Consider the following 16,296-nt stretch of genomic DNA (forward strand, 5'->3'; position numbering starts at 1 on the left):
CCGATCCGACGATTTCACATTCAAATGCCTTGTGAATATTTATTGATATTTTTTTTTATTTTTATTTTTTAATTTAATTTTTTCAGAACATGTACATTATACAGAACATCACATCAACACACATCCATACATTCACACATATCTACTATTGAAATTATCGGCAACCTCATCCTCCTCATCATCATCCTCATCCTCATCATCTGATGATGATTTTATACAATCACCAAGACACATTCAATTTTCACACACTTTCACACATAGAAAGACAAAACAAATGGACANGACTTATTGATATTTATATACAAACTTTAGTTATGTATTTGTTTTTTATCCTTTCGCGAATTGAGATCCCGGCAAACAGGTTGTTTGAACCAAAAATATTGGTGTTTTTTCGCGAACTTCAGTTCATTACATTGACATGTGCCTCATTAGTAAAATCAAATTTGTTTCGTATTATTTATTTGTTAAATAACATTTTAACTATAAAATGACTAAGTGCGGAGCCAGGTTAAATAGCTGTGGAATGTGTCAAATTAATTTTCAGTCGTGCCCCCTAATCGAAATGTGTTGATAAAAACTTTCGTCTTGTGTAGTGTTTTAATGATGGTTTGATATCCAATTTCCGTAACAGTTGTGCCTTATCACTCGCTTAACTTAATCACGGTTGGCCTTTTTTAAAGTGTTTGCGAAAAGAGCCGACTGGTACTAGTTTCGTCCTTTCGTTATAACATTTCAATCACGAATAAACACGGAGCTATTACAGCTTGTCAGGGGAATGTGTAATTAAATCTTTACTGTGGTCACGTTTGTATCACAAAACAACAACCAAGTGATATCGGCGCCCAATTTCCTTGAGATTAGTTTACAAATACATGAGTGTAGACTTAGATGTGATAGGTTGAAATCAATCCAATCATCAAATGAATGTACACTGGGGAAATTGGTCATTTATGATATCTTAAGGATCAGTATCTTCAGTCAGACTTAACAATGCACTTCATAAGAAGAATGAAAACTTAAAACTTCGGTGCGGAAATAAAAAAAAAAGCACTTCCACAGTGAATGCAAGATATATTTGCATTATGTTTTATAGTAATGGCGATATATGATACACGCAATCGAATATTCGTCAAAACTCATTTTCGCAAATGCTCACCCCACATTGTTTTCGCGGTGATTTGAATTCACGAAATGACAAATAAAAAGTAACCATACCCTTCTGCTTATGAGCCTAAATAATTATTTCGACCTGGTCTCTCCAAGTTCGTGTATTACCGTGAGCATATGTCTCTCACGAAGCTTTCGTAGTCGGCAGTATAAGATTGCTGAAACATATGACATGTGTGACATACCGCTGTTACTTAGTTAGTCTTCAATCACTGGCTCTGTATATTTTTTTTAAATATCCGGTCTAATAGCTTGATTTAATTTTATTTGTAGGCATCAGTAACGTGCACAGTGCAGACATACTTGCAGAAATACTTAGGATCGCAGAGGGAGAGGAAAACACAGACGACCCGAGGCTAGAAAACACACATAACGAGGGCGTACCTGACACAAACATTGACGACTCGGAGGGTACGGAATCCGCACAGTGACAAACTAGGGTGATATATTATGTGAAATAAGGAAGTTAAGAATAGCATTTTAGGAGGTATTTCAAACTCTCTATAAAGCATGTGTTGAATAAGAATATGATCTTCATGTTATCTGTAGAGGGAGCATTGGGATTTACCATTTCTTTCCTGATGCGTGTTCTTTAGCATTCAACATTGTGCATCAAATTGTCCAAAGAAATACTCGTCATGTGTACTGATACTGATTTATTTCATGGCTCTTATTGGAAGACAGTGTCATTATACTTGTCAAGTTCTGTAACAAAATGATAGGAATAACGACGAAGTACTGTAGCGTGCAAAAACAGTGACAGGCTACAGAGCACGAGTGTGATGCGAACTGTATGCCAATACATTGACAGGCTACAGAGCGCGAGTGTGATGCAAACTGTAAATGCTGATGTTAAGAATCAAACATATTTCAATATTTTTGAACGTTCTCTCTGAATACATGTACATCACGCTGAATAATCAAGACTTTGATATCTCGATAAGTTAACTTTCTGTCATTCGTCAAATAATATTTATGGGTTTTTTTCTGTAATAAACGACAATAGGTCACAGATACATTTATAAATGTTCATTATATTTCTTGGCAATAGTACTGTAATGTAAATGTCTTTGATTTAAACTATATGAGGACATGTGATTTGTGTATGTTTGTGGTGTAATTACCAAACAATTGGTCACTAGAGGGTTCAATGGTAATGCCACGGACTAGAATGTCATAACTGTATCAAGCGGTGAGTGGCCCTATCAAACATCACTACAGATGTTGGTATCTTTCAGTACCTGTAGCATATTGTCTTCGTGTGTCGTGATTGTATGAAAATCAGTTGTCTCTAAGGGAAACAATACCGGTTGATTTTATTATATTTTACAGAACGTGAGATACAACGCCTCGTAGAGGAGAACCGCCGGCTGAGGAGAGAGAAGATGTGTAGGATATGTGAGGAAGAGGACGCCTCGATCGCGTTTCTCCCGTGCGCCCATCTCGTGTGCTGTCATGTCTGCGCACAGGCCGTCAGGCGTTGTCCTGTGTGTGGGGTCATAATACAGGGCACAGTCAAAACCTGGTTCACGTGATCATAGTTGTATTCAACACATTGTACCTGTCAAATAAACCACTATTTTGAGTATTTTTCTGACTGAATTGACTTCCACTATAAAGTCAACACCAGGAATATAATACCATCATCAGAATGATATGTTAACATATGTACCTTTCCATGCGTAACATCTTGCCTTTAGGGGTTTGCTATTGGCTTGCCGCCACCATCTAAATGATATCTTCGCCCTGGGGACTACAACATATTCTCAAGTGTTGTTACAACGACAAAGATATGGAAATTGTATCTTACTATCAAAAGGAGGAGTGGTGGACATTTCAAAATGGAAATATCCTGGATCATGGAGTACGATTCACCTGTCCACTGAGTAAGTATAATTTTACCCGACAAATTAATAATCGATGTCACAAGGAAGTTTCGTTAAATAAACTAAATCACATGAATAGCATGTGACGCGGTGACGGATCCACAGGATTTTGCGTATAACGTATGTAATACCATCCCTTGTGACATCAGAATAAGGCATTAGTCATGAATCATGGCATTGTTCCTTTCAATTGATTACAATAGTCATGAGGTAAATATATTCAGTAAATGTTTGCTTTGGTATAATACATTCAATAACAATCTGTTTCTTCACAATTTCAATGTTCATCATTTCAGTCTCGGCGAAGAATGTAGCCATGAAGGACACACCAGCAGTTTTTAGCACATTCTGTAGCTACTTCATAACAACATGTCTACAAAGCGAAGAGAGAACCTAGCGATATGAAATTCTAAAGGTTCATATACACACTCAGAAAATATGGCAAAACTGAAAAGAGATAAGTAAGGTAAACCAACAATGATACGGTCTTCCTTCAGGACATACTACCACAGCGTCACGAGGCTCATACTAGAAGAAGACCCCAGTGTTGTGCACTAGGGAGTTAACATCCCCATAATCCGAAAACTCCGCTCGTGGTACAGAGAAGACACGTGTATCGATAGCGGAACCCTTGGATTCCGAGGGTCGATATATAAGGGAGTCTAATTCTACGAGAAAAGAATGTCACGAGAAATGGAGGAATTGGCCCGATGGAATGATTTGTCGGAGTTTTATATTTAGAGATGGAACAACAGTGTCGTTTTAAAGAATGTCTTTACCGACAGTGCTGATAACGACATGTTATTGTATTATATACTTCAGTTATTGTAGTCGTGTCTCGTACACCAACATAGCATATTTTGTTCACTTTGATTATACATACATTGTATTTTATGAAACAGTGCTTTTAAACTTTTAATTCATGTATAAATATATTCAAGCAAATCTCGCCTGTATTATACTCCAATGTTAACTTGTAAACAAAACGATGCTACTTTGTGCTGTGTTATACATTTTTTTGGGTCCTTCTTGTAATCAGAACAATGTTGTTGATACTACTTTGTTTATTTCATTTATATTATTTTATTCATAAAAGTCTCGCAATGTATTGTTTCTTTAAGGAAATAAATAAATAATTCCCAATGCAAAGATACACGTGTACATGTTAGTCAGTGATACCGGGATCTTTACTATGTTAGTAAGTGGTACCGGGATCTGTAATATGTTTGGCAGTGGTACCGGGATCTGTAATATGTTTGGCAGTGGTACCGGGATCTGTAATATGTTTGGCAGTGGTACCGGGATCTGTACTATGTTTGGCAGTGGTACCGGGATCTGTACTATGTTTGGCAGTGGTACCGGCAGTGGTACCGGGATCTGTACTATGTTTGGCAGTGGTACCGGGATCTTTACTATGTTTTAAAATTGATGTTCTTTGTTCTTATTTGCTCTTATACTACACATGTATATATATGGAAAAAGTTGTGTGGATTTATACTACACTTGTAAATATGGTAAACAAGCTGTGTGGATTTATACTACACTTGTAAATATGGTAAAAAAAGTTGTGTGGATTTGTACTACACTTGTAAATATGGAAAAAAACGTTGTGGATTTATACTACACTTGTAAATATGGAAAAAATGTTGTGTGGATTTATACTACACTTGTAAATATGGAAAAAGAGTTGTGTGGATTTATACTACACTTGTAAAAATGGAGAAAAAAAAGAGTTGTGTGGATTTAGAACAGTTGGCATTATTATACAGGATACGAATAGTTGAACTAGTCATTTGATTTAAACTTTATCCTTCCTCGTACTCGTGTGAATCATTTTATTGATATACATATCATAATTTAAGTAATGTGCAAATATAACCATACAACTCATGATGCTTGAGAAATATACACATGTGTTCATGTTTATCTCATGGCGAACATTTTATGACTCGGTGGACTACAACACTACCCCCTTGAGCAATACTTCACTTTAAACTTAGAAAATAGTACACTTCACTTAAAAAAAGACTGGTCACCTTAAGGAAGATTGCGAACTGAAAGAAAGGATGCTAATGGTCTTTTCTCGCTTCGGGGAAATTAATGCAACAAACAGAAAGCCATACAATGTATGAGTTTAGTCTCAGACTAGTGACAACCACAGATGAGATCACGTACAGGTGACAGGTGCTAAAACTGTAATACCAGGATATGATTCGTCTCATTGATACATCATAGTGCCCGACTTAGTCAGTTAGGGATAGTTACTGGCATTGATACATCATAGTGCCCGACTTAGTCAGTTAGAGATAGTTACTGGCATTTGGTTGAATACAATTGTCTAATCTAGAGAACGAGAATAAAGTCTGAACGTATATGGTAACATTGTGTGGCCCTATATACGTCACACGACTGAACAGCACTGAACACTAAATAACATGACGTTTGTGTAGAATCAGAGACATATACGTCTCTGGTAGAATCATGTGCTGGAGCTGACAAACCAAACTCTGGATATCAAGTTGCAAGTTAACTGAATATGATGATCAAATATTTAATGATGTTTGATTTGAGCTAGATTCATTCGTTATGTCCATCACGTAGATTGATGTTAAAATTGATATGTACATGTTGTCTCAATAATGTAAGTTTTATTTAAGTATTTTATTTCATTTCGATGCAAATTGTGTCTCTAATTTTGAGGAAATATAATGATGATGATGACTATATACTATATCGATTTTGTTACCCATTTAAGGAACAAAATTATATGCTTCACGCATAAATCATTGAGGAAGGGTCTACCTGAAGTGCTGCGGTCGTGTCTAATATTGTATAAGAAGGACAAGCCAGCTATTTTATCATCATTTATGTTCTTTATAAATTGTTATACATATCTATGAGTCTGTTTGTTGGTCAATTAACATTGTTTTAACATCAAATATACATTGTGCTTATAGAACGTACACATCAATAAAGAGTTACATAGTTCAAACAGTTGTATCTTATTCTGGAAATAACTAGGTTGTGCTGGAGGACTGTTTGATATCAGAAAACAAGAGAGTTTTGTATCTTAATCCCTTTATTGACCCATGTATAACATGCCCTCTTGCAGATCTTCCCCATCCGTTCTATTTAATACGATTGGTTACCGCTCAAAGATAGATACCAGCGCTTCTTTTGAAGCAACATAAACTTATCCAAACCGCATAACTTCTCACATTTACACCACACATTGTGTAGATGTTGACTAGAGTAAACCAAGAACATGACTGGTGTACCCCTCTGCATGTGTATCGGAAGAGGCGACTTGCGTGGGGACCCTCTACGGAATCGGGGCTGTCTTCTACGGAGGGGACATGGACCAAACATTGATCTGCTGCCCCCATTGCACCACTCAGGATCTGTTGCTTCCTATCATTTCCATCTGCCTTTTTCTATCTACTTTCTCTTTCCCCCAGTGTTTCCCTTGGCACCCGTCTCCATCAAAGGATACCCCATAATGGTAAAATAAAATCTTGGGTCCCTTTTTGCCTTTTGCAACACTGGTTGTTGCCAGGACATCAAACCCAGATATATTTTTTTTACTGAGGAGGCCTCCATCTATGCCGAGAAACATCAGGGTTATCAGGACCCAGTTTCTGTCTGTCAAAGCAATTTTAATTAAAAAATGAAACTGCAACAAAAGTTGTCCTAGTCTTTTACTTCCTTGGAAGACAAAATTATATAAACAATTCAATATACATACATAATTCACCCATACCTTCCACATCTACACATACAAGTACAGTACAGTCATACTTAAATATACACAGATAATCATACTTAAATATTCAATCACAATAAATAGGTAACAATGAAAATCTTAACATGCTTCATTTACACATCAAAATTTCATTTTAAAATCTAATATTTTGAAGTTTGATTTAATATTTATCAATATTTAAACAGCGAGTCAATTTGATAGATCATGATGGCTACTTCAGATTATCACTGATTTGAATTTTAAGTCGGTAAAATTCTTGTTTATATGATTCAATATCTCTTACAGAAATTACAAATTAATCACTTGGTTGCAGTTGCATATTTGATTTCATCAAATGCCTTTCTTGCTTTCCTAAGCTCTTCACTCATCATCAGTAATTCTTTAACACGAGAATATTTCTTTGGGTCCTTTCTTATGAGAAAAATTATATCTTCTACCGAGATTCTCCCAGGTCTCCCAACTTCCATTGCCTTTTTTGTCTGAAAGAGAGAATTTGTATATATTTTATTAAACGATAGGAATGGGTGGCTGCCTGCCTGTCCATAAGGCTGTTAAATTAATACCTTGTCCATATAGTGTCTGAATTTTGGTCCAACATATTTTAAGCCTGATAAGGGTAGAAGGTAAACCAACAAAGCATGCGTCTTCTTAAAATGTAGTTGAAATGCAGAAAAGATACCATGATATTTTTTCAGTGATATATTCAAATGAAATGTACATTGCATATGTCTATTTATATGATATAATTGTTTGAAATTTCCTTTAATATACCAGACATAGGGATAAAGTCAATAGTTAACAAGGTTTTTTCATCACAGAAAAAGTTATACCTTTAGAAAAAATACTTTCTGAGTTAACCCTTTCACCTCTGTACACCATAATGAACTCATCCAGATTAATGCATATGGGAGGGTTTACCTAAGTTGCATAGGCCTAGGGGTGAAAGGGTTAACCCACTCAAGGGCATCCATTCTTTGTTGTATAACAAGCAAGTGTAAAACTCTTAAAGGAATCCTAAAAACTATTCATGTACATGCATATACGGTACATATTTCTCACATGAAGTCCATTCATGCTCATTCAGTGCATGATGAGAAGCACATGATAAACAAAAACCTATCACTTTATTGTACAGCTAGATTCATTATCATAACAAATATTAACCTTAATTTTGTAAAATTAGCTGAAACAATGTGGTCACACCATTTAAGCTGAAAATGTATGGAATGTATAAAGGAAGTCTACAATATCAAATAACATGTGCACTATCTTTGTGTATTTGACAGGGCAACCCCCAACCACGGAGTTGTTAACATGACTACAAGGATGAACTTTTTGACATCTGTCTACTTGTAAAGATCACTTGGGGAAAACGCAGAACATGTTAATTTTGTTTTAAAAAATATCTTATAGAGCATCCTTAAACTTTAATTTATAGTGACTGAATGCACTGTGGATAGATAGATCCCTAGTAATCAGTTTTATAAATGCATGAATAAGGATCATGATTACAAAAACAATACACCAGATCTAGTGCAGAAAGTGAATAAAGTGTATTTAGAATATCCCTTAATTAAAATTTAATTCATCAACAGTTCAAATATGAAAACCAACAGAAAATAACCTAATGCTCAAAATATTGTTTTAATTAATTTATGAATCAATAATTCATTTCTTTCATTAATATTGTTCTAAATAAATCATTGATTCACAAGTTTTATCCTGGGATTATATTAGATAATATGATGATTAGTATCTAAAAACAGTATCATCATAGACATGAAATGATAGAAATTGTAAAGTTATGGTATAATCATTCATGGCAGCCGGTACAATCAGTATAAAATACTTACATGATATAATTATATATATATATAGAATGTTACCATTTCAGATATGTAGTCTATAACCAAATCCTCTAGGATATCTACAGACTCTGTGTAGGGATTTCTGTCATCTCCAAACCCATACATCATACATCGCACTGAAATGTAATTTCATGATGTCAGTTAATTTTTCATTTGTGCTAGCAAGTGTAACAGGAGAAGAAACAAGAGGCCCAAGGGCCTCAGCGGTCACCCAATTATAATATAGGTACGTATTTTGGGGCACTCAGTTCAATTCAGTATCTCATTTAACTGAGTTTGGGACTTTTCATTCAAAATTATTGTTAATAAGTTCTAATTTCTCATTTCATCCCCATTTTTTTTTATTTCTCGTAGCTGGTGACTATCCCTCTAGATACAGAAGCAGAGGACCTGGTAGCTCACCAAGCTGCACCGAGATGAGGAATAGTGTAATACGGGATGATCATCTATCTATATATCTGTATAACCATACTGACACCTATTCCTCATCCGGACCTGGTAGCTCAGCAAACTACACCGGGATGTGGTATAGCTCATACAATATACATCATGTCCAGTTATTATCCTCTTCTGTCATACTCATCAGTCGCTCTAGCCAAGTACTGTGACAACACTGCATTGTTGACGGTCTGATAGATTCTTAAGATGAGGAATTTTAACTGGACACTACATGCATATGCTATCCTTCTTCTGACGACAAATCCAGGAGAAGGATATTTAGTTTATTTTGTAGTAACTGAGTTGCCCCTTTCGCCAAATATAGTTATGTAGTTTGTTATATGAATGTATATATGTTTTTAATTATTTGTCATATAATCATGTTATGTCATGTGTTGTGTAATAAACGTATATATTGTAACTTTCATATTCTTGTAATTTGTTCAGTTTAAATTGTTGAGATGTGATGTGGAAATCAACATGTAAACATGACGAAGAAGATTTTTTAACTTTTAGGTAAGTTTTAACCATTTTCCCCATTAACCATTTTTCATCCCTCTAGCCCATGGGGATGGTGCAGGATATTTTTTTTGTACCCAAAAGAGTTAGTTCCCTATATAAACTAAAGTAAACTTTACTGCATCCCTTCCCAAGCAAGAATGGATGGCCCGGGGGTAATGAAATAGAAAAATAGATAAAACCTCTTTCCATCCATGCAGAGAAATTGACTGTCCCCCAAGTACTTCTAAGTCTGGAGAAGAAGATTTTTAAACATGGTTAATTTTCCCTTTAAGGCCCCACTCTGGCCCCTGGGGTTTGGGTAGGAATCCCAATTTTATACTTTCGTAGCCTCATCTACCAAGGATGATTCTGACCCAGTTTAAAAAAATTCCATCCTCTGGTTCTTGAGAAGAAGCAAGCTCAGGTGACCTAAAAAGCAATGGTGCCCGACTGAGATTTCAACCTAGAACTTCTGAATTCAAAGTAAGAGTAAGAGTTTGTACTTGGAAGTGTACTTTTAAATCTCCTCTTAATACTCACGTTCTTTTGAAAATATTTTATTTCTTCTTTCTAGGGGGGCATCTTCTTCAGTCTCTTCATCTTCAAACTGGAATATGAAACAATGAATTAGTCCTGATCATGATCTAAGGGAAATAACTCTGTATTTTTTCCCCCACAACTTCTTGGGAATGAGATAGATCGCGGTCGTCGTTCATTAGACTAGCAACACATATTCCGAATCAAAATTTGAAGGTAAGTTGAAGTAGTGTAGCAATATTTTATAACCATTTAAATATAACATTGGAACTGTTCATTTGTTCGGTTCGACAGTCAAATGACAGTCTGTACTTGTGGTCTGCTCTCATTTAGAAAACATAATATTTGGGTCTGTTCGTTTTGGTGGACAAACAAGCATGTCTGCTTTCAAGTGTAATATTAAGGAATAAAGCCTGAAGGACCTGCAAATGTCCATACAGACTTAGAAAGCCTTTGCCGTGGATCAATGGGATCGTCAGAAGCAGGGACTGAGGAACATCCTTTCTCAAAACAAACTTTAACCGACATTACCCGGTTACAGTAAACGGAAGCGGCCCAAGATCGAAAGCAGGTTTAATTTCAAAATCTCTTATATCAGATGAATAGCATTGATATTAACTTAATTTGTTTTCAATCTTACTTGATCTTTCTCTGCTTCAGCCATTTTGTGAAATGGTAACAGTTACTTCCTGTCCGTGACTGTTGCGTATAATATTTTACAGAACTAATTTTTAGATTCAATTAAAAATGAGAGTACATATTGAAATTCAAACTCTAATAAATAACAACAATGATATAGAAAAAAATATTCTTTTTATTGAACATCGTTTAGACCGAAACTATGTTATCTAACGTAAACTTCCGGCGAAGTAACCTTCACGTGTTTTGTAGACCGGTTACATCAGCTCTAGAAAAATGGGAAATGCTAACGCACCAGCAGCACCAGTAGCACCAACTGCTCCCGCGCCGACAATAGAACCTGCTAAAAAGCTAAAACCATGTTGTGCTTGTCCAGAAACCAGGGGACCTAGAGATGAATGGTACAGTATAATTCCTGGCTTTGGCTTTGCACATATAAATAAGCTGGTAACATGTTTTTAGTGACAACCGGACGCAATATTGAAACGTTTCCCCCGCGTATGAAGGTTCAGCCACAGGGGTTCGTTACAAATGTCTAAAATAAATAGTGTGTATTGTTGACATTTGCCTTTGTTGTTCAACAAGCCCGCTACAAGAGGCTATTATACTATTTTAATTAACTTAATTTCAATACCCTGATAGGTCATATCCAAAGACCCCAATTTAGGATATGAACTTGTATATATGTATGGATTTGTACATTAGTTATTAAAATGCTAACGCACCAGCAGCACCAGTAGCACCAACTGCTCCCGCGCCGACAATAGAACCTGCTAAAAAGCTAAAACCATGTTGTGCTTGTCCAGAAACCAGGGGACCTAGAGATGAATGGTACAGTATAATTCCTGGCTTTGGCTTTGCACATATAAATAAGCTGGTAACATGTTTTTAGTGACAACCGGACGCAATATTGAAACGTTTCCCCCGCGTATGAAGGTTCAGCCACAGGGGTTCGTTACAAATGTCTAAAATAAATAGTGTGTATTGTTGACATTTGCCTTTGTTGTTCAACAAGCCCGCTACAAGAGGCTATTATACTATTTTAATTAACTTAATTTCAATACCCTGATAGGTCATATCCAAAGACCCCAATTTAGGATATGAACTTGTATATATGTATGGATTTGTACATTAGTTATTAAAATGTTCAATATCGAGGTTAACATTGTCAATACTATATTGTTAATCGACGACAGACCAATATAAAAAGTCGATAAAACGTCAGAATAAATCGGACTAGGGTTACCCTCACTAAGTTCGCTCTCTGCACTCCTGGAATATGTAAAATCAAAATTGAATGCTTAGTGTGCACCACCTTGTGGATTAGACGAGAAGACTAGTTTGATCCTTTGATTTACATCAAAAGAATATGTCGGTCGTGTAAAATTGACTGGCTTTGAAGTCGGATGTCACTCCTTTTGGCTTTGTAATCTTTACTTGTGACCAATGAAATATTTAGCCATGTGCCTTCAATTTTTTTGTGACATATTCCAGGCATGCACAGAGTGAAAGTGAGTATAACCCCTGGAGTATCGAGGATGTAAGGCTGATGTCTTCATATGACATCAGCATGTCAGCTCTCTCTTTAGCGACCCAACTGAATGCTATGTTTGGTTTGGTTTTATTTTGTTTAGTGTCCTATTAACAGCTAAGGTCATTTAAGGACGGCCTCCCCTGTGTGCAAGATGCATGCGTGTAGTGTATGTGTATGTATTTTGGGAGGCTGTTCGTGTTTGTCTCCTTGTGATAACGCGGAACTGATGTCAACTTTATAGTGCTACCTCACTGAAACATACTGCCGAAGACACCCAGCAGGACGCCCCACCCGGTCACATTATACTGACAACGGGCGAACCAGTCTGAATGCTATGAAATGAAGCTAAGTTATATACCTATATCATGCAGGGCTTAAATTCTCTTTTACTAGACTGAGTTTCCTCTGGGCCTGACACCAGTCTTAGACACACCAGACATCTATCTGTCAAAATGTCTAAGTCTGGTGTCAGGGCCAGAGGAAACTCGGGCTACTCTTTTACTAGCTGACGTAGCTGTGGAAAAGCTGAAGCATAGCATCCTCAAATCCAGATAGATGTTGCTGTACTAAACTAATATATTCGTAGTTCATTTACCTGGGGCCTGCACTAGACATGTTATAAACATTGAAACTAATGGGCAGCATGCCTCTCCACAGCTAGTAAAAGAGAAATTCATAAAAAAAACTTTGGACTAATGAGATATAGTATCATTATCAGTCATAATAATGAATGTCTCTGTAAACAGAGTTAAACTGAAACCTAAAAGTCTCTGTAGAATGAAAGATTTCCTGATACAGTCTGATATACATTGTACATGTATGTGCACTGAGATTCTTTTGCATACAAAATCAGTGATCTACATGTAGAGTATGTCAATTAAACAAAGAATGCTATTTTCTTAAATTACTCCCCCCTATATCAGTAGATATTGTTGGCTCATACTGAGGATCAGAGGTTCTGGAGTTTTCTGAATAATTAAAAACGCTTACATGTGCAAAGCCTGACAAAGTTTTCAAATGAAATTGATAAATTATCTTAACATATTTTCAAGGCCCACAGGGATGAAACATATGCATGTAAAAAAAACTTCCAATATTTCCTTCTGAAGAACCAAAATGCATATTTGGCTGGTAGCTTCCTGAGACGGAGCTCAACAAAGTTTGCAATTAAAAAACCTCAGCCTACGTTAAAGGGCACTGGCCATGGGGTCAAATGTGTTAAAAATGATAAATGAATAGCCAAAAGACACATGGTGTTGATATTTGGTCAGTAGTATGACAGAATCAAGGGCTATCAATTTTGTTCAAATGGATGGCCTATCGTGATATTCTATGTCAAAGGGGTCCATTGCGCTAAAATTTTAATAACTTCTTCTGAATAGCCAAGCAGTCGAGGATGATGAGATGAATGTTCAAAAGATTGACCCTGACCCACTTCTCAATACCTAAAAGTCCAACTGAATGACCAACGGCCAGGTGAGCCTATGCTGTGGTGCGTTCTCCGTACGTCTGGTGTCAATATTTTACTTTAAACATCTTCTTCTGAATAACCAAGAGGCCCAGGCTGATGATATTTTGCCAGTATCATGCTGGGATATAGGGCTACCAAGTTTGTTCAAATGAATGACCTTGACCAGCTTTTAAGGTCACAGGGGTCAAATATGTTAAAAACTTAAAATGACTTCTTCTCAATAACCTAAAGGCCCAGGGTACTGATATTGGGCCTGTAGCATGCTGGAATGAAGGGCTACCAAGTTTGTTCATATGAATGACCTTGACCCATTTTCAAGGTCACAGGGGTCAAATGTTGTAAAATCTTCAAACCACTTCTTCTTAATAACCAAATGGCCCAGTCTACTGATATTGGGCCTATAGCATGCTTGGATGAAGGGCTACCAATTTTGTTCAAATGAATGACCTTGACTCACTTTTAAGGTCGTGTGGGTCAGATGTCTTAAAATCTTCAAACAACCTCTACTGAATAACCAAAAGGCCCAGGGTACTGAACTTGGGCCTGTAGCATGCTGGGGCGAAGGACTACCAAATGTGTTCAAATGAATGACCTTGACTCACTTTCAAGATCACAGGGGCCAAATATGTTAAAATCTTCAAACGACTTCTTCTCAATAACCAAAAGGCCCAGGGTACTGAACTTGGGCCTGTAGCATTCTGGGGTGAAGGACTACCAAATTTGTTCAAATGAATGACCTTGACTCACTTTCAAGGTCACAGGGGTCAAATATGTTAAAATCTTCAAACAACTTCTTCTCAATAACCAAGGCCCAGGGTACTGATATTGGGCCTGTGGCATGCTGGATGAAAGGCTACCAAGTTTGTTCAAATGAATTACCTTGACCCACTTTCAACCTAATGTCCTTGTTCAACTTTTAAGGTCACAGGCTTCATATTTTTAAATCTTTTAATTTGTTCTTATGAATCAAACACTGATATTCTGCCTATAGCTGTATTTTAGTCCACTTTTAAGATTACAAGTGTGAGATTAATACCAGGTGAGCGATGCAGGCCCATTGGGCCTCTTGTTTATACACATACGCAGAGTATATACAGTACAGACAGGTTCTAAGTGTTATAGAGTAATTACAATAATATCTTCTTTTGATTTAACTGGACTGTAGAGGTTAGTTCTCATTATTTCATACATGTTATAGACATTTGATTGTTGTTAAATCAGCTTACTTTGGTCGTTTATAAACAAATCACTTGTATTTACAGCATAGTTCTAAAAGGCGAGGAGAACTGTAAAGACCTGATAGAGGCTCACAAGGAATGCATGAGAAAGCTGGGATTTAAAGTCTAACACAAGAAAGGTATAATTGCAGACAATATATTAAGGTTGACCCTGCAATGTTTTATTGGCATTTTTAAGGACAGGAAAAATAAGGTCAGATATCCTTTTCTATATAAAAAAGCCTCCTCTGACCTACCTTCCAATTTTTTTTTCTGGTATACTAATGGGAAGTTTAACACAGCTTTAGTTTTTTACCCAAAATTATTGTAAATAGTTATGCATGACATGTTTCTTATTTATACCAACACTCAGAAACACTCATTACCTTTTTGTGGGACTTTTCTGTTAGTTCCTGCTGTAAATTTATACATTTGTTTCGGTCCCAAATAGCATCATAAGAAAGAATTAGTCAGTGTGTCTGTGCATTATTTGTCCATGGTAAAAACCTTGTGTATAAGATATACATGTATCTCAGTTCCTATTTATAATTACACCATGGTATATCAAATACATGTACATGTACAGCTATAGATATTTATACTATTATTATTAACCTGGTATTTGGGGTCGGAAGGATAAAGGTCAAACGTCACACTTGACAAACTTCTGAAGTATAAAACTGGCGTGGGAAAAAAAAAGATTGCAACCCTACAGTACATATAATTAGTGCTAAAAAGATTTTAGCACTAATTTTATGTACTGTAGCTCTAGGGTTGCGATCTTTTTAGCACTAATTATATGAACTGTAGTGTTACGATCTTTTTAGCACTAATTATATGTACTGTAGGGTTGCGATCTTTTTAGCACTAATTATATGTAATTCCAGGGTTACGATCTTTTTCGCACTAATTATATGTACTGTAATGCTATTGACATGTGGTGTAAACTACAACACAAGGACCAAATACACCAAAGCGTCAACACAAGGACAAATATAGTTATGTAATTCCAGGGTTACAATCTTTTTAGCACTAATTATATGTACTGTAGGGTTGCTATCTTTTTAGCACTAATTATATGTAATTCCAGGGTTACGATCTTTTTCGCACTAATTATATGTACTGTAATGCTATTGACATGTGGTGTAAACTACAACACAAGGACCAAATACACCAAAGCGTCAACACAAGGACAAATATAGTTATGTAATTCCAGGGTTACAATCTTTTTAGCACTAATTATATGTACTGTAGGGTTGCTATCTTTTTAGCACT

At 36.2% G+C, this 16,296-nt stretch overlaps 2 protein-coding genes and 1 long non-coding RNA gene across 9 annotated transcripts in view; 2 read left to right on the forward strand and 1 right to left on the reverse strand.

The window, feature by feature from the left end:
- The window catches only part of LOC110456920 (E3 ubiquitin-protein ligase XIAP-like), a 30,537-nt gene extending 23,703 nt beyond the window's left edge, over nucleotides 1–6,834 (forward strand). For 6 of the 7 annotated variants that reach the window (XM_021507985.1, XM_021507982.1, XM_021507980.1 and 3 more), the window contains 3 exons: nucleotides 1,441–1,578; nucleotides 2,500–3,053; nucleotides 3,350–6,834. In XM_021507985.1, the coding sequence (XP_021363660.1) occupies nucleotides 1,441–1,578; nucleotides 2,500–2,702 (341 nt within the window). In that variant the 3' untranslated portion in view covers nucleotides 2,703–3,053; nucleotides 3,350–6,834. Of the gene's footprint in view, nucleotides 1–1,440; nucleotides 1,608–2,499; nucleotides 3,054–3,349 lie in introns of those variants that run through there. The other variant, XM_021507981.1, reaches the window with a different exon arrangement.
- Nucleotides 5,132–10,864, reverse strand: LOC110456922 (transcription initiation factor TFIID subunit 13-like). Its single transcript, XM_021507987.1, has 4 exons — nucleotides 10,801–10,864; nucleotides 10,164–10,230; nucleotides 8,703–8,800; nucleotides 5,132–7,295 (listed from the first exon to the last, which is right to left on the reverse strand). The coding sequence occupies exons 1-4, from the start codon at nucleotides 10,822–10,824 to the stop codon at nucleotides 7,116–7,118; spliced, it is 369 nt and encodes a 122-aa protein (XP_021363662.1). The 5' UTR covers nucleotides 10,825–10,864; the 3' UTR covers nucleotides 5,132–7,115.
- Nucleotides 10,865–11,005: 141 nt separating this feature from the next.
- Nucleotides 11,006–16,296, forward strand: part of LOC110456923 — a 9,333-nt gene continuing 4,042 nt past the window's right edge. The window contains exons 1-2 of the long non-coding RNA XR_002463643.1: nucleotides 11,006–11,200; nucleotides 15,067–15,161. This is a non-coding gene — a long non-coding RNA (uncharacterized LOC110456923). The remainder of the gene's footprint in view (nucleotides 11,201–15,066; nucleotides 15,162–16,296) is intronic.

Source organism: Mizuhopecten yessoensis, unplaced genomic scaffold (assembly GCF_002113885.1).
Source record: "Mizuhopecten yessoensis strain PY_sf001 unplaced genomic scaffold, ASM211388v2 scaffold8949, whole genome shotgun sequence".
In the NCBI taxonomy this organism is placed as follows: Eukaryota; Metazoa; Mollusca; class Bivalvia; order Pectinida; family Pectinidae; genus Mizuhopecten; species Mizuhopecten yessoensis.

Bases quoted from the DNA above. Each gene is read 5' to 3' on its own strand.
- LOC110456922 (XM_021507987.1), bottom strand. From the start codon at position 10,824: ATGGCTGAAGCAGAGAAAGATCAA. The intron at 10,231-10,800 runs GTAAGATTGAAA...TTCATATTCCAG, and splicing joins CTGAAGCAGAGAAAGATCAA to TTTGAAGATGAAGAGACTGA. The intron at 7,296-8,702 runs GTAACATTCTAT...TCTCTCTTTCAG, and splicing joins TAGACTACATATCTGAAATG to ACAAAAAAGGCAATGGAAGT.